General features: G+C 44.1%; 1 protein-coding gene across 2 annotated transcripts in view; it reads left to right on the top strand.

Moving 5' to 3' along the window:
• The first annotated feature begins 8,412 nt into the window (after positions 1–8,412).
• Positions 8,413–23,892, top strand: part of LOC144890896 (T-cell surface glycoprotein CD4-like) — a 39,105-nt gene continuing 23,625 nt past the window's right edge. For both annotated transcript variants that reach the window (XM_078772791.1, XM_078772795.1), the window contains exons 1-5: positions 8,413–8,597; positions 14,344–14,718; positions 14,829–15,059; positions 15,189–15,461; positions 15,563–15,802. In XM_078772791.1, coding sequence (XP_078628917.1) covers positions 8,540–8,597; positions 14,344–14,718; positions 14,829–15,059; positions 15,189–15,461; positions 15,563–15,802 — 1,177 coding nt within the window. In that variant the 5' untranslated portion in view covers positions 8,413–8,539. The remainder of the gene's footprint in view (positions 8,598–14,343; positions 14,719–14,828; positions 15,060–15,188; positions 15,462–15,562; positions 15,803–23,892) is intronic.

Here is a 23,892-nt window from a genome sequence, read left to right on the forward strand (position 1 = left end):
CATTTTTATTTGCAGAAAAATCTGTGACAGGCCATGTGTACTTAGACAGCTGTTTGTGGCACTGCAGGTAGAGGACTGCCAACCAAACTTCATATTCCAGCAGGATGGGGCTCCTCCACACTCGTCCCATGATGTCCGCTCCTTTGATGCCTGGGTGCAAGACCGCTGGCTGGGTAGAGATGGACCCATTTCCTAGCCACCAACATCACCTGACCTTACCCCGCTCAATTTCTTCTTTTTGTGGGGTTATGTGAAGAGCAAGGTATACCACACAGTTGCAGAACATTGTTCAGCTGAAAGAGCACATCACAGTGGCAGTGGCCTCCGTAACCCCTGAGATATTAGAAAATGTGTAGAGGGAAAATGAGTACCGTTTTGACTTAGTCCGTGCTACAAATGGTGCACATGTTGAATGTTTACTCCCACGTACCCTAATGTGCCCGAATGATATGTGCCCATATACAAAGTGAAACTCAAGCATGCTGACGATGTGCTGTGTGAATATTCATGTGTTTGCATTATTCAATAAAAAATGACAAGGTTTCAAAGTTGTTTCATTTCAATGTGGACACCCTGTATATACTGTCCTGTGATTCCCCTCGGTGAAGACTGGGAAATCACGAATAGCCAAAGCGAGCGTTAATGGAGGCGTTCAATTCAACAGCGGATTTTATATCTTCACGCGGGAGGAAGAAAGAAAAAGAAGAAGCTGAAGAGATTATCTGGACGGCCTCCTTGATGTGTTCGCCCTGCGAAATTACAGTACATTCAGAAAGTATTCAGACCCCTTCACTTTTTTCACATTTTGTTTTGTTGCAGCCTTGTGCTGAAATCGTTTAAATTCATTTTCCCTCATCAATCTACACTCAATACCCCATAATGACAAAGAGAAAACAGGATTTTAGAAAGTTTTGCAAATGTATTAAAAATAAAAAAACTGAAATATCACATTGACATAAGTATTCATACCCTTTTTTTTTTTTTTGTATACAGAGTCGAGGCTCGTGAAAGAGCTAAGATTTATCAAACAAACAAGCAAACAAAGTATATAAAAAGGGGAGCGGTCGACAAGATGGGGAAAGAAGGGGAGGAAGCACACAAACACAACATTTGAGAGCAGGGACATCGGGAGATGTGTGGGAGGGAGAGGGCCTGGGGGGATGCAGGATAGGTATGAAACGCAAGGACACCAAGGACTTCCAGGAAAGAAGTCGGCACCTCAAAAAAGTGGATTTGGGGTGAAATTAGCGGGGGTAGAAAAGATCAAGGTTTTGGATTGGGGAAGATAAGAGATGATGGTGAACAGCTGTTTTAAAGACCTGGAGGGTGGAGTGGGATTGAAGAGAGTGAGGTGGTTTGTTCTAGAGGCGGGAGAAAAGAGGAATGAAGGAGTGAAGGTGAGCAGAGAGTCTTGATTTTGGCAGTTTAACCATAAGAGGGTTGCAGGCAGATCTTGTGCGACCTGTAGGAATATTTGGGGGACAGAGCCCAGAGAGAGCTGGGGGAGCAAGGTCGGAGAGGAGTCGGTAGAAGACGGAAAGACCACCAACCTGCCTGCGGTTAGTAAGTGAAAGGCCGTCGGAGATAGCGTCATCGCGGGAGATTCCAATGATTCTGAACGCTTTGGTTTCAACAACGTGAAGACGAGCTAGGTGTGAGGCAAGAGCACCAGCCCAGAGGGGAGAGCAGTACTCCTTTGAGCTGCAGATGAAATCCTTGTATGTGGTGAGGAGCTCAGGTGTGCCAAGGAAGGACTTCGAACAATGGAGGATGCCCAGTCGGCGACTGGCTTTGGAGGCCAGCTTGGAAATGTGGTTTTCCCAGGAAAGATCATGGCAGATAGTGAGACCCAAAAGCTTGAGTGACAGAACTTCTTGGAGAGGATTATTCAGAAAGTAGATGGGAGGGTTGTCCAGTCGGTCTTTTCGGAGAGACATCGTAAGAGTGTGAGATTTGTCAGGATTGAAAGACATGTTCCACTTGTTTGCCCAGTCTGTGATTTTGTCCAGGTCTGCAGAGAGTGAGAAGGCTGCAGACTGCCGATCTGAGGGATGAGGAATGGAGCGGCAGAGAGTGGAGTCATCAGCAAAGAGATAGAGCGGATTTTCAAGAGAGTCAGAGAGATCATTGATGAAGACCAGAAAAAGCACAGGGCCCAGAACACTGCCTTTGGGAACTCCAGCCTGAACAGGAAGAGGAGATTAGAGAAAACCATTCAGGGCCACACGTTGACTACGACTAGAGAGGAAGTCCGCCAGCCATGCGTGGAGATTTCCATGGATACCAAAGGAGGAGAGTTTTGTGAGCAGAGCGGGGTGCCAGACCGTATCGAAGGCACGTGATATGAAAATGGAGACAGCTCTAATTTCCTGTTTGGCATTGAGGACCTCCATCCATTATTGAGACAGCAGAAGCAGCATGTCCAGAGTAGAGTGACCTGGTCTGAAACCAAATTGATGATCAGAGATCAAGCCATTGGAGAAGAGGAAAGATTTCATATCCGAAGCAATGATGGATTCCATGACTTTGCTGATAATTGGGAGAAGGCTGATTGGTCTGTAGTTGCTAGGATCTGTTTTTGCACCTTTTTTGTGCAAAGCGGTGATGTTGGCTGATTTCCAAGCAGATGGCAGTTGACCTTGAGCAAAAGAGAGGGTGAAGAGAATAGGGAGAGGGAGTGAAAGAGCGGAAGAACAGGATTTTAGGACCCGTGGGCTGATGCCGTCAGGTCCAGTTGCAGAATCAGAGTCGAGAGTTGACAGAAACTTTTCCACCTTGTCAGGAGGAAAGGACACGGAGTCCAGGAGCAGCTGGGTACGACTGGGTATGGTGGGTACAGAGAGGGATGGGTTTGGGACACAAGATTTAGAGGCAAACACAGAGTTGAGGCATTCAGCTTTTTCACGTGCGGAGTCAGCTGTGTAGCCATTTGAGGTAAGGGAGGGGATGGAGGGGGAACAAACACCAGAAACAGATTTGACCAGACTCCACCAGGATTTGGAAGAGGGAGACAGATAAGAGAGTTCGGTCTTGAGAACGAAGAGATATTGTTTCCTGGCTCTCCTGAGGGTGGACGCACACTTGTTTCGGGCTTTGTGAAAGGAAATGAGATTTCCTTCCATTGGATTTGCTTTCCAGGAGACGAAGGCAAGTTGTTTCTGGGCAACAGCCTCACCACAAGATTCCATGTTCCATGGATGGGAGGAAGGGTATGACAACTGAAGATGAGATGGGATAAATCTGTGCATGAGAGAGAGCAATTTACTTTGGAAGAATTCCAGGGATGAGTTGATGTCAGAGGTGGTAGAGATGGGAGACCAGTCCAGATGATTGATGGCTGCTTGAAGACAGTGACAGTTGGCCTGAGTGAAATGCCAGACTCATCGACGCTAAGCAGGCTCCCTGAGAATGGTCAGAGAGATGTCCACTTTAACAAGCACATGATCAGATGAGCCGATTGAAGCAGAAGAAGAGCAGCAGACATTTTCAGGGAAGTTAGTCATAACCAAGTCCAGAAGAGAAGATGCTCCATTGACTGAGATCCGGGTCGGGAAATTGACAGATTGTGTCAGTCCCAGTGAGTCGCAGAAGTCCTTTGCTGAGGAGCCATGCCTGGTGAGAGAGGGGACCCACACCCAGCCACCTGGCATGGTGACAATTGAAATCACCACATGTGAGGAAGAGAGAGATGGGATGGTCCATATCATAGAAGTTGGTCCATATTATCAGACAGCGAGATGTAGATGGAGTCATCACTGTTTGGTGGACGGTACAACACACATATGAACAAGAGGTGAGAGCGAAGGGGAAGCCGTAGCCAGTGGTATTCCTGGGGGTGAGGTGGAGAGATTGCAGTGCAGGGCGAGTGAGGAAGAGAGTTTTTGATAAAGATAGCAACCCCACCTCCAGGACGAGGCTCAGTTCTATCATACCAGAGGAGGGAGTAACCCGGGAGAGATACTAAGGAATCAGAGACATCATGAAGGAGGAAAGTTTCTGTTAAGCAGATCACGTGTGGTTTGTCAGAAGCAACCTGTATGGAGAGATCAGTTAAGTTTGAACGAAGGCCCCGGATGTTTGAGGTCCATACCGTTAATGAAGAGGCTTGGGGAGCATCGTATACAGAACAGGGAGGAGGAGGGGTAGGGTGAGATGTGGAAGAGATGGAAGAGGTAGGGAGAGCTGTTGAAGGTGTGTCAGAGATTTCAGAATAGCTTGGAGAAAGGGAAGCATGGGGTGGACAAAAGGTTTGATGGTGATTGGGTGAGGCACAATGAGGTATTATTTGAGGTGAGGGAAGAGCGAGGCAGAAGGTTGGGGGAGATGGAGGTGAGAGTTGGAAGGGGGAAGAAGCGGGGAGGACGCTTTGAGGAGGGGGAGTGAGAGGGGGAAAATTGAGAAGAAATGAGGGTGGGGAGATTTGAAGGGGAGGAGCGAGGGGGGAGTTTAAGAGGGAAGGGACAAGGGGAGGGATTTGAAAGGGATGGGATATGGGGGAGATTTGGAGGGGAGGGGTGTGGGGGGAGTTTCAGAGGGAAGGGGCAAGGGGGGAGATTTGAAAGGGATGGGTGATGGAGAGGATTTGGAGGGGAAGGGCAAGGGGGAAGATTTGAAAGGGATGGGTGATGGGGAAGATTTGGAGGGGAGGGGTGATGGGGAAGATTTGGAGGGGAGGGGTTATGGGGAAGATTTGGAGGGGAGGGGTGAGATTGGATTTTAGAAAGTGTATGATTAATGGGAAACGAACATTTATTGCAAAATGAGTTTCTTGTGACCTTCGAGTCAAAAATACGTTTAAGGACGCTGGAGGGAGGATGGAGTGCAGGAGATTTAGGGAATGTAGAAAAGAGGCACTGTAAGAGATGGAAATGTTTTTGGGGATGAATAGATTTGGTGAGCAAGTCGATAGCAACCTTTTAAAGAAGAAGAAGAAAAAGGTGTTATAATATACGACGGAATACAGAACTTGAGGGGAAAGTGTAAACATTTTAAAGTTTAACAGTGAAAACTATTTGGGGAAATGGGGGAGAAACACGTGGTCGAAGAACGAACGAACGAATAAGAATGAATGAGAACAACGAATAAGAACAGAGAAGGAAAATGTTTTTTTTGTTTTTTTGTTTTTTTTTTAGTTGAGATTTTAAACAAGGAAGTAGGCTATTGGGTGAAAAGACTGGGAAAAACAGAGAACGAAAGTTATTGGAGCACAAACGACGGACCGCTGAGAGAAAAACAAATCCTCAAGTTTGGACACTGTACAAGGCCTCAAAAGACACGACACGATTTAACACGATTTTCTATACAGGTATGAAAGATTTGCACCGAAAATCTTCCTCGGGACACACTATACGTACACACACCATAAAATAAATACAGTTATTACGAAAATACAAATGGGAACAATTACTTAACTTCGATTTCGATGGAGAGCATGGACAGCTGCGAATAAACGAAACCTCGCCGGCAAGACCGGAAGCGGAGGTCAAAATGCTATGACATTTTGCTATGACACTTGAAATTTAGCTCAGGTGCCTCCCATTTATCTTGATCATTTTTGAGATGCTTCTACAGCTTGATTGGAGTCCCCCTGTGGTTAATTCAATTGAATGGACATGATTTGGAAAGGCACACACCTGTCTATATAAGGTTTCACAGCTGACAATGCATATCAGAGCAAAAACCAAGCGATGATGTCGAAGGAACTGCCTGCAGAGCTCAGAGACAGGATTGTGTCGAGGCACAGATCTGGGGAAGCCTACAAAAACATTTCTGCTGCATTGAAGGTTCCCAAGAGCACAGTGGCCTCCATAATTCTTAAATGGAAGAAGTTTGGAACAACCAGGACTCTTCTGAGAGCTGGCCGACCCACCAAACTGAGCAATCAGGGGAAAAGGGCCTTGGTAAGAGAGGTGACCAAGAACCCGATGGTCACTCTGGCTGAGCTCCAGAGATACTGTGTGGAGATGGGAGAAACTTCCAGAAGGACAACCATCACTGCAACACTCCACCGATCTGGGCTTTATAGCAGAGTGGCCAGACGGAAGCCAAACAGTTCAATCTTGGTTTCATCAGACCACAGAATCTTGTTTGAAATAAAAATCGATTTTTCTCTGCGTCAGCAGCAAGGGATGCTGCGTCATCTCTGCCTACAGTGAGTCGCACCTCCTTCCACCCCCACCTCTTGATTGTCTGTGGTGATTTCAATTGTCACCATGCAAATTGGTAGTGTGTTGATAACTCTCTCACCAGTTGCAGCACTTCAGGAAAGGACTTCTGTGACTCCATGGGACTGACTCAAGATGTGACATTTACCACCCAGATTTCTGTCAATGGCAAATCCTCCCTTCTGGATTTGGTTATGACCAACACCTCCCCGGCAATATCTCTTGCTTTTGCTCTGCTCCAATTCGTTTATTTGGCCATGTGTTTGCGAAGGTCATCATGTCTCGAGAACAACCTCGACACCGGCGAGTCTGGCAGTTCACTCAGGCAAACAGGCAAGGACGGAAACCAGAGATTGTACTTCGGGGCTGGTCTCCTACATTTACCACCACTGCTATTAACTCAGCCTGGGAATACTTTTACAGAAACCTGCTCTCCCTTATGCACAGATTAATCCCATCTTGTCTTCCGTTATCGTTACCATCTTCCCCCCTTCCCTCCCTCCCCCCCCCCCCCCCCCCCCCCCTTGGTACACTGAACCGTATGGTGAGGCAGTTGCTTGAAACAGCTTGCATTCTCCTCCGAGAAGGCAAACATGACTGCAGACAACCGAGGATCATTCCATAAAACCCATAATAAGTGGGTCCATTCTCAGGAAAGTCAGAACACAAAATCTTGTGTTCCCAATCCCGTGCCCTGTGTACTCATCCTACCTAATCACAACAAACTGCTCCTGAGCTCTGTCTCTTTTGCACCTGAAAATGTGGATAACTTTCCGACAACCCTCAACTGATTCTGCAATTGGAGTGAAATGAAACTAAAAACTTGCTCTGCTGCTTTTGCTCTTCCTCTCTCTGCCCTTTTCATTCTAACATTTACCCGAGGTCATTATTCCATCTGCCTGGAAACCAACCAACATCAGTGCATTGCAAAATGTGCAACAACCGATCCCCTCAACTACAGACCTATTAGTTTACTTCCAATCATCAGCAAGGTCATGGAATCCATCATCACAGTTGATATAAAATCCTGCCTTTTCTCCAACGGCTTCATCTTAGATCACAAATTGGGATTCAGTCAATGTCACTCTACCTTGAACATACTGCTTCTATTCTCCCAATAATGGATGGACGCACCAAGGCAGCGTTCTCGGCCCCATCCTATTCCTAATCTTCATCACTGATCTATCTGACTCCCTTGAAATACTCCATCACTTTGCTGATTACTCCACTCTCTGCCGAGACATCCCCCATCCTGCAGGTAGACAGGCAGCAGCTTCTCCCTCTCTTCAGACCTTGACAAAATCACAAACTGATCAAACACTTGGAATATATCTTTTCATTCCGGGAAATCCCACGCACTTGCTGTTTCTCTCTGAAAGAACATAAGGTTTTGTTCTGGCACGTGATTCAAACCGGGTTTTGGTGGAATATGTAAATTATCTGGCACCTGCCCCACAGCTTATGATGCGGACCTCACTATGACAACTACTACTAGTACTACTACTACTACTACTACTACTACTACTACTACTACTACTACGATGAAAAAGGGGAAAAACCTCCATAACCGTTACCACCGCATTGTCACAATCAACCCGCGATGCAAAGGCAAAGGACCACTCTGGACTTGTGATATGGAAATAACTACCCGAGGGACCTGCATGGTGGTTCCAATTACATTTGGGGCTGGTTCTTAGAACCACAACAATATAAACCCATGTAAAAGTTCAATTGTTGTCTGAGTGTGTGAAGCGCAAAGACAAAACACGACAAGAGAACAAAACAAGTATATTAGTTATGCCTTTGGTTCAGGGCCATTCGTTAATGAAAGATAACCAGTCGCCTTGTCGAAACTGTCACTCCTTCATCCTCTCAACAACTTTTTTAATCCTTTTATTGTTCTGATTTTTAGACCAATGAAAGACCGGTACTGCATTAGATGCCACATGAGGCAACAGAATTCCATTATCTTTTCATTCGCATGAAGATGTTTGTCCCAACAGATTGAGACAAAACTATTCTGGAGATACTTAAATACAAAAGTAACTGAAAAGAGCATTTAATAAATCATGATTTTCAGTCTGTCCTTGTACACAAAGCTCTTATCTAGTCGATCATGTTTGTACATTTATCAAAATACCGAAGTGTAATCATCCAGGTGTATCCTGTGTTAAAATCTCATATCTTTACAATCATTTCCGGTGGAACATGATGTGTCATAAAAAGATATTTCACCCTTCCCCTTCCCAATCCAGACGAGCTGGTTGTTCATTTTTCAGGATCAGTAAAAGCTCGAAGTCCAATAAATACTTTCAGAAGGTTAAAGACGATCGATTATTGATCAGAAACTCTGGTGGTTTTAACACATTCTCATCATGTCAAACCCCAACATCCCTCAAGGTCTCCTCCTCACATTCTTCATTCTGCTTCCGTGTGAGTACATTTCCTTATTGCAGATAAAATACAAAATCTCCTTCATCGAGTCTGAATATAAAAGTACAATTTCATTTCATTTCATCCACATTATCAGACAAATTCATGTTCTTATAAATTCAGAAGTATCAGTTCCGATCGGTATGTTCCATCTCGCTATTTACTTGTCATTGTTCTTCAACACACTCAATGCTTTTGATGGGCCATTCTGCATTGTTCTTCAAGAAGAACTTGAAACACCCGAACAAGGACCAGCCGAACCTGGATTATAATCACTGAGAATCTTTTTGCAGTTTCTTAAAGTATGTGAATGAAAACGATTATCATCCTCACTTCGAGGTTCATCCTTGCTTGTTTTCGTTCTCATCGGACACTTGTTATTTTGCTCTTGTACATCTTGACTTCCTTTCAAAGTTCCAATTTATTGGGTTGCTCAGGTTTTCTGGCTTGAAATTGCAGGAAGGTTTTTAGCTTAAAAAGGACCTCCGATGTCTACTTCATTCCCTCTCACTCAAAATGATACAAAATAAGGAGGGAAATAAGGAAGAGATGAAGTTAGGTGACATATCCACTCTGATGCTCCTGCAAGTCTAACCTGGTTCCTCCAGGATACTCAAGCAACATCAGGGGATTGATAGACAATGGATAAGAGCCACTTTCTCTTGGGCTTCATGGAGTTAACAATGGTCATTATTTGCCTTGTGATGATCACACACACACACACACACACACACACACACACACACACACTCACACGGACAAATCCACGGAAAATGGGACACCAATGACAACGTTTAAAATTGTCATCACAGTCTCATGTGGATCAATGGGGCACAAGTTGATCTTTTCAGGATTGGAACTTTCCTGACATAAAGTGAAATATTTTGGTTTTCAGAATAACTGCAAATTATGTGTATAATGTAATATTGTAAACAACAGCATTGGCGGTCTACTTGCTTCCTGTATTTCTGCAAGCGCACATATCTGAATGATTAACTTGTACATGGTTTAGTATCTTTGTATCACAGGTTATCAAACAAATTACAAAAATCAGATGATTTCATTTCTTGATTAAAGAAACCGTTGATGAAATTTTATGGACATTGATGTGGGGGTAACATCAGTTATCAGAACCACCGCACCTTGAAAGTTCCATGACAGCCATGACGTTATATGTGATGGTGGTTGATAGGTTTAATCGATGGTGAAACCCCTCCCAAACCAGTCTCGATTTGGAGTGAATATAGATTTTTTTTATATATACAATTATCTGAATAGAATGTGTAACGTCAGTTACCGTAGCATCAGTTAACTGAATGTGCAACGTCAGTTACCGTAGCATCAGTTAACTGAATGTGCAACGTCACTTACCAAGGATAACTTACCTGTAATTCAAAAAGTGGTCTTCATGTTCCCAGTTTTGACACTCTCGTCCTTTTCCATCACAAGAGGGCAGTAATCACTTCCTAGGGGTCAACCAAAGGTCAATTTCAACATGTGCTTTTGTCTTCGCAAGGACATGTACATCAAGTCATAATTTATGCATCTTTTCTTTCTGGAAGTCAAGGATTTTCACTCTGAAGGAAAGCGCAAGTCAGTCGCATGATCTGTTCCGCCCATTTCATCATTATCATTTCGCTCATTAGAATTACACCTGTGCACAGGAGGATGAAATCCAGAGTGCGCATTCACAACGGAGGCAAGTGGGTATACTTACATCAGTCGTCTGGCATTGTGGATCCTGCAGTTCAGGTGTCATCGTGTCCGACAACTTGGCACACACCAAATACAAACCTCAGATTGCCAAGATTCTTGAGGATCTACCTGCTGCAGTGAGTTGAGTATCTATTTGGTCCCATGGTCCGTCTTCTCAGTTCACAAACCATTTCATGGCTGCAGCATTGGTCGCTCTTCAGGTAGATCATGGCAAGAAGCTTGACTGGAATTTATTCGCGACCAGCCATGAAAAGGGTGTGGTTGATGGAATCAGGGGAAGAGTCAAGAAATTTGTGGGGAACAAGGTCACGGCTCGCAAGAATAATGTCGAATTCTCATGGCTTCACAAAAGCTTCGGAGAACATGAAAGTGTCAGTCCATTGATCTGAGAGAATAACAAATTGCACATCGAAGAGAACCATTCGAAGAAGTTTTCACAACTTTACAAATCCTTCACATGGCTGTCAAGGATGGAAAACCAGCAACCAGCTTCATCACATTTGATGGGTATTCATCAACACCATCTGTAGACTTCAAGCTTGCGATTTGATATCGGTGGAATACGATGGCATACTCCATGCTGGAGAAGTGAAGAAGGTGTTGGGATCTCAATGTCACGTGTCCGTCATTGTATCTGCTGGAAAGTTTTGGAAGTGGCCTGAAAATGAGGATAACATCTTCTCCCATTGCAACAAGATAATGAGAAAGCTTTCAGCTCCAACAGTAGTTCATGCATGAGGACACTCCCCTTTTGATAGTTCTTCATAAAATGATCAAATGCAAAAATACTATGAAAGAGGCTTTACTATATGTCTGCGCTTTGCTATTATCCTTAATAATTAGATTAATGAACAGGATTAAATAATTAAATAAATTGAATATCCTGCCCCGACCATGAATTGAACCCAGATCCTCTGGAAAACCGAACCAGTGATCTTCCATGTTTGTATTTGATCGCTGCGGTTGTGATGATCATATTGAACTGTTTGATGTGAATGTCAATGTTAGTGATGTTGTTGTTGTTAAGTTGCTGGAATTGTTGTTCAGTATCTTGCTCAAAGTTGTCCCACATTGTTTTTTTGCAATTGGTGAATGTTTTGTTTGAATGTCGATGGGAGGTGATCTGAACTGTTCTCCACGTGGTTGTGGTGCAAAGTGATGGAGAACAGAATGATATGTGTGGTGATGAGTTATTGTAATCAGCTTTGTGTGTGTGTGTGTGTGTGTGTGTGTGTGTTTGTGTGTGTGTGTGTGTGTGTGTGTGTGTGTGTGTGTGTGTGTGTGCTTATGAGTGTGTGTGTGTGTGTGTGTGTGTGTGTTTAGGAACAACCGATACTGTACAATTAATTGTGTGTGTGTGTGTGTGTGTATGTGTTTGTGTTTGTGTGTGTGTGTGTGTGTTTGTGTGTGTGTGTGTGTGTGTGTGCTTATGAGTGTGTGTGTGTGTGTGTGTGTGTGTTTATGAGTGTGTGTGTGTGTGTGTGTGTGTGTGTTTAGGAACAACCGATACTGTACAATTAATTGTGTGTGTGTGTGTGTGTGTGTTTAGGAACAACCGATACTGTACAATTAATTGTGTGTGTGTGTGTGTGTGTTTAGGAACAACCGATGCTGTACAATTAATTGTGTGTGTGTGTGTGTGTGTGTTTGTGTGTGTGTGTGTGTTGTTGTTTTTTGTTTGTTTTGTATACTGAATCGAGGCTCGTGAAAGAGCTAACATTTACTTCACAAACAAATCAACCAGACAAACAAAATATATAAAAAGAGGGAGCGGAAGACAAGATGGGGAGAGAAGGGGAAGCACACAAACACTTGAGAGCACACAACATTTGAGAGCAGGGAGATGTGTGGGAGGGAGAGGGCTTGGGGGGAGGAGGCGTGCGAAGGGGGGGGGGGGGGTGGGAGAAGCATAAAACACAAGGACACCAAGGACTTCCAGGACAGAAGTTGGTATTTCAAAAAAGTGGATCTGGGGTGAATTATCAGGGGTAGAAAAGATCAAGGTTTTGGATGGGGGAGGATAAGAGATGGTGGTGAACAGCTGTTTTAAAAACCTGGAGGGTGGAGTGGGATTGAAGGGAGTGAGGGAGTTTGTTCCAGAGGCGGGAGAAAAGAGGAATGAAGGAGTGAAGGTGTGTGTGTGTGTGTGTGTGCTTATGAGTGTGTGTGTGTGTGTATGTGTGTGTGTGTGTGGGTGTATGAGTGTGTGTGTGCTTGTGTGTGTATGTATGTGTGTGTGTGTGTGTGTGCTTATGAGTGTGTGTGTATGTGTGTGTGTGTGTGTGTGTGTGTGTGTGTGTGTGTATGAGTGTGTGTGTGCTTGTGTGTGTGGGTGTGCTTGTGTGTGTGTGTGTATGAGTGTGTGTGTGCTTGTGTGTGTGTGTGTGTGCTTGTGTTTGTGTGTGTGTGTGTGTGTGTGTGTGTGTGTTCGTGTTCTGGACGAATTGAATTGTGTATGTGATGAGGCCTCCACCTCTGGTGTTCGGTCTCTCTGTGCATAATGGTGCACAGTGGGGATGCTCGGTGTTGTGTTTGTCTCCTGTAATTTGGTTCCTTGTATGATTTCTATATGAATGTTGTTTGTGAGAATGGAGTGTGTCAGTTTCATGGCTTTGTTGATGAGGCCATCTGTGTCGTACTGGAGGATATCAAGGTTGTTTGTGCGTTTAATGGGTTGCGGAGGTTGGGGTCCCAGTTTCTATGTATCTGTCTAAAATGAGGGGAAAGGGGAGAACTGCCATGGGGGAGATGGGGTGGGGAGGTCACTCCCTGAAGAAGAAGAATGAAAATAAATACATAAACGTTTGTTGTGCATACGTGATGCATGTGTGAGAGTGGTGTGTGGTGATTTGAGTGATTGTGTGAAGTGTTCCTTTGGAAGATGAGAGGGAGTGGGCCGGTCCATGGGGACCGGTCAGTGCTCTGACGAATCTGTGCAGCTGGGAAGAGTGGGGAAGATTTGGTCCCCGTCTTGCGTTGGGTGGTGCAACCACCGTTCCACTTTGTCATCCTCGTTGTGGGTTTATCAGGTCAACAAACTGCTGAATCGTTTATTCATGACCATTTAGGCTCATTCATAAACTAAACCGAACCCCCTAACTTGACGAGGCCGCAACGCACAGATCGAGTCCCATCACAGCGCTTGCTGCACAAACTGCAAGTACCAAGATTCACCTGCCATGCAAACACCTTGTCTCTGCCCTGCTCAACACTATTCAGGAGGTTTGCAGCCAGGAATATTAATTTTAACCCAAGGAGCACACCGACCCTCTGAACCAACGTTGACGTCAATTGCATAAATTAGGCCAACACATCCCTCCCAACTAGGAATCGTCTAAATGGCGCACTATATATACATATATATATATATACACAACTGTCCTATGTGGGGAAATGACTCGTCCAGACCAGGAATCGAACCCAGATCTGGGCGACCCTGACTGAGCATGTAATTTTCCCACACACAGAATTGCCACCCTCTTTCCGTCACTGCTTCCGGGGCATTCACTGCCAACCATAGGAGCACCAATGGTCTGCTCACGATAGTTCAGATGGCGGAGCACTGGTACAGTTCGTCAGAGGATATGGGTTCGATTCCTGGTTCGTAATTTTCCCAAATATGAACTTAATTAGTCATAATCCTGTTCATATAATATATACTAGCGTGACTCGGCGTGCCTCACCATACGTCGTTTCAGAGGGACAGGCATATTTGACCATTTCGATGTCTTTTGGGTCTAAAATTGTGTTTTGGGTCTTCAGGGCCATTTAGGTCGTCAGGGTCTTTTGGATCCTCTGGGCCGTTAGGGGTAATTTGGGGTATTTGGGGTATTTTGGTTCTTCGGGGTATCATGGTGCAGGTGTGTTCTTGAAGAGTGCCGATCTTGTTTTAATTTGTTTCATTAACTTCATGACGAAACCACATCTGATGATTCAATTATATTCAAATAAACACTTTGATGAACAAAGCTCAATTTTTTAAATGAAGTAATCTTAAATAATAACTCACAATGTTTTCTTGTGTTTTCAGGTGTTGAACACACACGAGCTGTGGAAGAGAAATCCGTGTTTGGAGTTGAGGGTGACGCGGTGACGCTGCCATGTTTGTTCAACAGATCATTGTGGAGAGAAGGGGCTCGGGTGGAATGGGATTGGAAGAAGAGGGACAGGGGAATCATCAGGGAAATCATCATGCACCAAGACTTCCGGGATGAAGGGTTCACTCGGGGTAGATTTTATGATAATTATCTGAACATTACCGGCCATGGAGTCAAAGAAGGAGATTTTTCTCTCCTTTTCTCACCTGTCCGTTTTTATGATTATGGAACATTCACCTGTTACCACGTTAATAATTCCACGAACAAACGAACCAAACTCGCTGCGGTGAAACTCGTTACTGCTGCAGGTGAATATTTATCATTATCTTCATTAATAAATACAATCATTCAATAAACACAGGTGATTAATATAAATTAACGAAGTAATTAATTACAATATAATGTTTGTTCTTCACAGTGACGAGCTGGTGGAACCCGGTAGAGGAAGGTCGTGAAAACACCTTGTGGTGCTCGATCCGTGGTGCTGATGGTGACGTGGAGTGGATGAGGGGGGACCTGTCGGTAGGAAAGGGACAGGTAATGAAAGTTTCACAAATGGGGATCACTGATGGGGGTAAATGGACCTGCGTCGTCTCCACAATGAACAAAACTCGTCTCACCATCAATCACTTTATCAACGTCTATAAACGTGAGATAATTATTTAATTATTATCTTATTATATAATTTATCTTTAGTTTCACTTTTATTCACATTTGTTATTCAACATTAAACATTCAATTCCTCGTGTTATTAAACATCCCATTCCCTCTCTTACAGGAGGATCACGTGATGGTGTAAAGAGAAGTATTTTTATAACTCCAGTTAACAGTAACATCACCTTACCAGGTGTGAATGATCACAGCACTCGATGGTACAAAGGGAATGAATCAAAATCTCTGATGAAGGATCGAGATGAACAAACAAATGGGAAATTCACAATCACCGAGGATTTCTCACTTAGAATCTCCGATGTTCGTCCCGAGGACACCGGACATTACGAGCGTCGATCTGATCCGGATATTTATTATATATCGATCATCATCGTCACAGGTAAGCTGCTCCACCTGGAGTTATTGTAACAGAAACATGATGAGTTTCAAATAGGTTTTTATTGTAAAAATAAACAATAACATCTTTACTTTCACCTCCAGCCCGAGTAACCCCCAAGAACGAAGTTTCTGAAGGAACTGCAGTGAATTTGACCTGTGACCTTTCACATCCTGTACCTGGTGTAACGTTCGGGTGGCGCCATGAAACATCTGATCGTGACGTCACAAACCAGCCCAGTTTCACTTTCATATTTGTTCCTGAAGATGCAGGAAAATGGATGTGTGTTCTGTATGGAGAATCAGGAAGAGTTATCACAACAATCTCACAAACAATTACAGAAGGTACGTTTTGCACCTTTTGGACACGTGACTCGGCTAATCATTATCGTAACATTTAATCTATTATATTGAGGAGATTAACAATAAAGCTATTTGATCGATGTGATTAAATATTGTTAAATAATGTAAAACATAAACTGGATCCACAATGCGGAGGGTACAGGTAAACCACTGTGGCAAGTCTGCTCTCAACATCAAATTTGTGACGTGTACCTCTGTGCTGTGGTTACAAAATCACTTCTTTTTTTTTTTTTTTTTTTTTTTGTATACAAGATCGAGGCTCGTGAAAGAGCTAACATTAATCACACAAAAAGACAAACCGACACACAAAACACAAAAAACAAGGGGAGCGGTAGACAAGATGGGGAGAGAGGGGGAAGGACACAAAAGAGAGGGGGAAGGACACAAACACAACATTTGAGAGCAGGGACCGAGAGACATGGAGACATCGAGAGATCTGAGAGAGGGCGAGGGCTTTGGGGGGGGGGGCATGGGAAGGGGGCGGTGGGAGAGGTATAAAACATATGGACACTGCCAGGACTTCCAGGAAAGAAGTTGGAATTTCAAACAAGGTGGATATGGGGTGAATTAGCGGGGGTAGAAAAGATCAAGGTTTTGGATGGGGGAAGATAAGAGATGGTGGTGAACAGCTGTTTTAAAGACCTGGAGGGAGGAGTGGGATTGAAGGGAGTGAGGGAGTTTGTTCCAGAGGCGGGAGAAAAGAGGAATGAAAGAGTGAAGGTGAGCAGAGAGCCGAGATTTCGGCAGTTTAACCATCAGAGGGTTGCTGGCAGATCTTGTGCGACCTGTAGGAATATTTGGGGGACAGAGCACAGAGAGAGCTGGGGGTGCAAGGCCGGAGAGGAGTCGGTAGAAGACAGAAAGACCACCTACCTGCCTGCGGTGGGTGAGTGAAAGGCCCTCAGAGATAGCTTCATCGCGGGAGATTCCAATAATTCTGAAAGCTTTGGTTTCAACAGCGTGAAGCCGAGCTAGGTGTGAGGCAGGAGCACCGGCCCATAGGGGAGAACAGTATTCCATTGAGCTGCGGATGAAAGCCTTGTATGTGGTGAGGATCTCAGGTGTGCCGAGGAAGGACTTCGCACGACGGAGGATGCCCAGTCGGCGACTGGCTTTGGAGGCCAGCTTGGAAATGTGGTTTTCCCAAGAAAGATCATGGCAGATAGTGAGACCCAAAATCTTGAGCGACAGAACTTCTTGGAGAGGATTGTTGAGAAAGTAGATGGGAGGGTTGTCCAGTCGATCTTTTCGGAGAGACATAGTAAGAGTGTGAGATTTGTCAGGATTGAAAGACATGTTCCACTTGTTTGACCAGTCTGTGATTTTGTCCAGGTCTTCAGAGAGTGAGGAGGCAGCAGACTGCCGATCTGAGGGAAGAGGAATGGAGCGGCAGAGAGTGGAGTCATCAGCAAAGAGATAGAGAGGATTTTCGAGAGAGTCAGAGAGATCATTGATGAAGACCAGAAAAAGCACGGGGCCCAGAACACTGCCTTGGAGAACTCCAGCCTGAACAGGAAGAGGAGATGAGAGAAACCCATTCAGGGCCACACGTTGACGACGACTAGAGAGGAAGTCCGCCAGCCATGCGTGGAGATTTCCATGGATACCAAAGGAGGAGAGTTTGGTGAGCAGAGCGGGGTGCCAGACCGTGTTGAAGGCACGTGATATGTCGAGGGAGACAGCTCTAATTTCCTGTTTGGCATTGAGGACCTCCATCCATTGTTGAGACAGCAGAAGCAGCATGTCCAGAGTAGAGTGACCTGGTCTGAAACCAAATTGATGATCAGAGATCAAGCCATTGGAGAAGAGGAAAGATTTCATATCCGAAACAATGATGGATTCCATGACTTTGCTGATAATTGGGAGAAGGCTGATTGGTTTGTAGTTGCTAGGATCTGTTTTTGCACCTTTTTTGTGCAAAGCGGTGATGTTGGCTGATTTCCAAGCAGATGGCAGTTGACCTTGAGCAAAAGAGAGGGTGAAGAGAACAGAGAGAGGGTGAGATAGAGCAGCAGAGCAGGATTTTAGGACCCGTGGGCTGATGCCGTCGGGTCCAGTTGCAGAATCAGAGTCGAGGGTTGACAGAAACTTTTCCACCTTGTCAGGAGGAAAGGACACGGAGTTCAGGAGCAGCAGGGTACGACTGGGTATGGTGGGTACAGAGAGGGATGGGTTTGGGATACAAGATTTAGAGGCAAACACAGAGTTGAGGCATTCAGCTTTTTCACGTGCGGAGTCAGCTGTGTAGCCGTTTGAGGTAAGGGAGGGGATGGAGGGGGAACAAACACCAGAAACGGATTTGACCAGACGCCACCAGGATTTGGAAGAGGGAGACAGATAAGAGAGTTCGGTCTTGAGAACGGAGAGATATTGTTTCCTGGCTCTCCTGAGGGTGGACACACACTTGTTTCGGGCTTTGTGAAAGGAAATGAGATTTCATTCCGTTGGATTTGCTTTCCAGGAGACGAAGGCAAGTTGTTTCTTGGCAACAGCCTCACCACAAGATTCCGTGTACCATGGACGGGAGGAAGGGTATGACAACTGAAGACGAGATGGGATAAATCTGTGCATGAGAGAGAGCAATTTACTTTGGAAGAATTCCCAGGATGAGTTGATGTCAGAGGTGGTAGAGATGGGAGACCAGTCCAGATGATTGATGGCTGCTTGAAGACCGTGCCAGTTGGCCTGAGTGAAATGCCAGACTCGTCGACGCTGAGCAGGCTCCCTGAGGATGGTCAGAGAGATGTCCACTTTAACAAGGACATGATCAGATGATCCGATCGGAGCAGAAGAAGAGCAGCAGACATTTTCAGGGAAGTTAGTCATAACCAAGTCCAGAAGAGAACCGTGGGACCGTGGGACATTAGTTGTGGAATGGTCTGCCCTTTTCGAGAGTAATCCTAAAAACGAATAATATGCAGGATCCAGGAATATCTTTCCTTGCTTTACAATTGAACAATTATTTAAATGTTTTATTGCTCAGGTAGAACTAGAAAAACTGTTTCCCCTAATTTTGACTTCATGTGTGTATCTCCAGGGGGTGCGTTCCGCTAGCAAGCAGCTTGCTTGATTCAAAGTGCTCAATGAAGCACTTCAACGAAACGGAGTGCTCGGCACCGCTTAACAAAATGGCGGTCTCCATGTAAACAATGCTGTCGGAGTCCTCAAACAAATTCTGTCTGTCGCGTCGTTTTGAGTTTTACTCGAACCTCTTATGACAACTTCCCCAAACGAATGTATTGTGTCCGTGGTGGATACAGAGTACAAGGAAGAGTGAAAGAAGGACAAATAAATGGGGAGTCAGAAGGGGAAACCCCTTAACATTATTATCGATACATCCCATCGTTGTGCATTTCGGGGAGCAGGATTGCAAGTTTGCAGATCTTGAAAAATTAGGATGAGAAGTAGAAGTTACAATAAAATTATGAAATTCACATTTCAAAAATACTAGCGAAGATACCATCTGTGTGTGTGGAGTTTGTGCGTACAGCCATTCTGATAAATGTGCAGTCTGTGGACTGTAAATTGCAACAAGAATCTGCTGTTTGTGTGGTGTGTTCAAAGGTGTGTATGGGGTGTGAAAGTCTTAAAGAGACACAATCATGATGATTTTAGAAGAAATGTGTTTATGAAGAAAAGGAAAAAAAACACCAAAATAAATTTTGGAGGGCAATAAGCTGGATAACACTAAACTCAATCTCTCTTTATTTTCATTCCAAATATTATTCATTCGAATCACTAATTAATAGCCGGCGAAGCCGGTGTTGTCAATGAACGCGTACGTATTATGTTGAAAACCTGATTATGCCTTGGCTTGAGAATTCCGAAGCGCAATGGAGGCCGCCATCTTGCGGATGTGGAAGTATGCATAACAAATTGAAAACGTTCAATAGGAGTTTCTTTCACCCGTCATTTTTTGATTCACCATCTTATGCACCTCCAATTTATTATTAAAATACTTTAAGACCAACCTAGGCCCGCACGGGCCTGGTTATCTTCAACGAAACGCGTCACCAAACACCGGACCCAATGAGAGTCGAGCATTTGAAAAAATATTTCTAAAACCAAATCACGCACTGGAGGCCGCCATCGACTGGATGCGGAGGTTTGCATAAAACAATTGCGAAAAAGTTAAATAGGAGTTTGTTTCACCCGTCTTTCTTTGATTCACAATCTAATGAACCTCTAATTTGTAATTAAAATACGTTAAGACCAACCTCGTTATCTTCAACGAAAATCGTCACCAAACACCAGAACCAATGAGATTCGAGCATTTGAAAAAATATTTTTTTAAAGCTTATTATGCGTTTCGGAGCATGAAAATGGCGTCAAATATTCTAAAATTGAGGAAGAATTATTTTTTAGAAATCTCGTGGCCGTCGGGGATAGTTTTTCATGGTCAGAAATACGGTATAAGCGGTTTACATATTTAGTTTTGAAATACGGATAGTTTTTCACGGCCGGAAATATCCGAAGTTGAGATGGAATTCACCGAATTAATTACTGCAAGCTAACTTCTTCTGGTGGAGGAAGCCGCAGTGCCCGGAGAGAACCAGCCCTGACAGCGACTGAAGTTAGAAGACTACACACATACTGTGAAAACGTATGTTAAGCCCAGTTAAAATTTCTTAAAATAGGCCTTAAGCTAGCACATCGTATAGTTACTTCCCTAAGCTTCTTATGACATTTATTGTACTAGGGCATGCCCGTACTATATCTATATCTAAAATTATATCCCCCCCCCTCTATTTACATGAAATGGTTTGGTCCAAAGCGAACGGCTTGCGAGTACGGTGACAATCCCCCCCCTCTATTTACATGAAATGGTTTGGTCCAAAGCGAACGGCTTGCGGAGTTTGGTAAAGAAATCGCCATAGCGTGCACAAACGCGCAGGAAAGCGAAAGAATCGCAAATTAGTTTTAATTAGTTTTAAAACATAGTTTAACGCCAACATAGCGGCAACATAGTTTGCCAACGTGAAATAAATGAATACGCTCTCAAATGTGCCGTCCGAGGCAGAGTCTGTTCGCCACGTTCGGCACACGTGATAACTCGCTGCTCTCTGATTGGTTGAATCGTTTTTTGGACATAGCTCGGTAACTACTTGTCCGATTAATATGAAACCTTGAAAAGGCACATCCTCGGGTCCCCAGCAATATACCTGGCAAGTTTCAAGTATATCGGACCGGTAGTTGTCGAGAAACAGCGGTCGCATACACACACACACACAGACAGAGATTAGTGGAATTATAGATAGATATCTAAAACTATATCCCCCCCCCCCTCTATTTACATGAAATGGTTTGGTCCAAAGCGAACGGCTTGCGAGTACGGTGACAATCCCCCCCCTCTATTTACATGAAATGGTTTGGTCCAAAGCGAACGGCTTGCGAGTACGGTGACAATCCCCCCCCTCTATTTACATGAAATGGTTTGGTCCATTCGCAAAGCCAAAGCGAACGGCAGTTACGAATCGCAGTTACGATGAATCGCAAAGTAGTTTTAATTAGTTTTAAAACATAGTTTAACGCCAACATAGTTTGCCAACGTGAAATAAATGAATACGCTCTCAAATGTGCCGTCCGAGGCAGAGTGTGTTCGCCACGTTCGGCACACGCGATAACTCGCTGCTCTCTGATTGGTTGAATCGTTTTTTGGACATAGCTCGGTAAGTACTTGTCCGATTAATATGAAACCTTGAAAAGGCACATCCTCGGGTCCCCAGCAATATACCTGGCAAGTTTAAAGTATATCGGACCCGTGGTTGTCGAGAAACAGCGGTCACAGACAAACATACACACATACACACATACACACATACACACAGAGATTAATGGAATTATAGATAGATGCAGGTATTGGGGAGGACTGTCTGCGCTTCTCTTTTACCAAGTCTTACCAGGTACGGTACCTAATACACCTACCTACTACCAACTACCTAACCTACTGATGCCATAGTGATGGGTAAAATAGTGGCAAGAGGCTTTGGCTTCGCCGGCTCATTGCGGCTTTGCAGTCGGTACTAGTACCCGGGGAAGCTGGTGTTGTCAATAAACACGTACGTATTATGTCGAAAACCTGATTATGCCTTGGCTTGAGAATTCCGAAGCTCAATGGAGGCCGCCATCTTGCGGATGCGAAAGTATGAATAACAAATTGAAAACGTTCAATAGGAGTTTTTTTCACCCGTCTTTGTTTGATTCACATCTCTTATGCACCTCCAATTTATTATTAAAATACTTTAAGACCAATCTCAGCCCGCACGGGCCTGATTATCTTCAACGAAAAGCATCACCAAACACCGGAACCAATGAGATTCGAGCATTTGAAAAAATATTTCTAAAACCAAATCACGCAATGGAGGCCGCCATCGACCGGATGCGGAAGTTTGCATAAAACAATTGCGAAAAAGTTCAATAGGAGTTTGTTTCAACCGTCTTTGTTTGATTCACAATCTAATGCACCTCTAATTTCTAATTAAAATACGTTAAGACCAACCTCATTATCTTCAACGAAAATCGTCACCAAACACCGGAACCAATGAGATTCGAGCATTTGAAAAATATTTTTTTAAAGCTTATTACGTGTTTCGGAGGGTGAAAACGGCATCAAATATTCTAAAATTGACGAAGAATTATTTTTTAGAAATCTCGCGGCCGTAGGGGATAGTTTTTCACGGCCGGAAATACGGTATAAGCGGTTTACATAAAGAAAGAAAGCTCGGTTTGATTAACGACAGTCACACATTGCCGTTGAAACGGCGCTATCGTCTGATCTGTCGGCACTGATCTTATTGCAAGCTACATTCTTCTGGTGGAGGAAGCTGCCGTGCCTGGAGAGAACCAGCCCTGACAGCGACTGAAGTTAGAAGACTACACACACTGTGAAAACGTATGTTAAGCCCAGTTAAAATTTCTTAAAATAGGCCTTAAGCTAGCACATCGTATAGTTACTTCCTTAAGCTTCTTGTGACATTTATTGTATGTAGGTATTGGGGAGGACTGTCTGCTCTTCTCTTTTACCAAGTCTTACCAGGTACGGTACCTACTACACCTACCTACTACCAACTAACTAACCTACTGATGCCATCAAGATGGGTAAAATACTGGCAAGAGGCTTTGGCTTCGCCGGTGCATTGCGGCTTTGCAGTCGGGTACTAGTAGCCGGCGAAGCCGGTGTTGTCAATAAACGCGTACGTATTATGTCGAAAACCAGATTATGCCTTGGCTTGAGAATTCCGAAGCTCAATGGAGGCCGCCATCTTGCGGATGCGGAGGTATGCATAACAAATTGAAAACGTTCAATAGGAGTTTCTTTCACCCGTCTTTGTTTGATTCACAATCTTATGCACCTCCAATTTATTATTAAAATACTTTAAGACCAACCTCGGCCCGCACGGGCCTAGTTATCTTCAACGAAAAGCGTCACCAAACACCGGAACCAATGAGATTCGAGCATTTGAAAAAATATTTCTAAAACCAAATCACGCAATGGAGGCCGCCATCGACCGGATGCGGAGGTTTGCATAAAACAATTGCGAAAAAGTTCAATAGGAGTATGTTTCACCCGTCTTTGTTTGATTCACAACCTAATGCACCTCTAATTTCCAATTAAAATACGTTAAGACCAACCTCGTTATCTTCAACGAAAATCGTCACCAAACACCGGAACCAATGAGATTCGAGCATTTGAATGCATAAAGCAATTGCGAAAAAGTCCAATAGGAGTTTGTTTCGCCCGTCTTTGTTTGATTCACAATCTAATGCACCTCTAATTTGTAATTAAAATACGTTAAGACCAACCTCGTTATCTTCAACGAAAATCGTCACCAAACACCGGAACCAATGAGATTCGAGCATTTGAAAAATATTTTTTTAAAGCTTATTACGCGTTTCGGAGGGTGAAAACGGCGTCAAATATTCTAAAATTGACGAAGAATTATTTTTTAGAAATCTCGCGGCCGTCGGGGGTAGTTTTTCACGGCCGGAAATATCCGAAGTTGAGACGGAATTCACCGAATTAATCAAGAAGTAAATTTTATCAATTTTAATCTTATCCAGAATGCAAATGG

This window comes from Myxine glutinosa, chromosome 1, assembly GCF_964187855.1.
Source record: "Myxine glutinosa chromosome 1, kmMyxGlut1.1, whole genome shotgun sequence".
NCBI classification, from domain to species: domain Eukaryota; kingdom Metazoa; phylum Chordata; class Myxini; order Myxiniformes; family Myxinidae; genus Myxine; species Myxine glutinosa.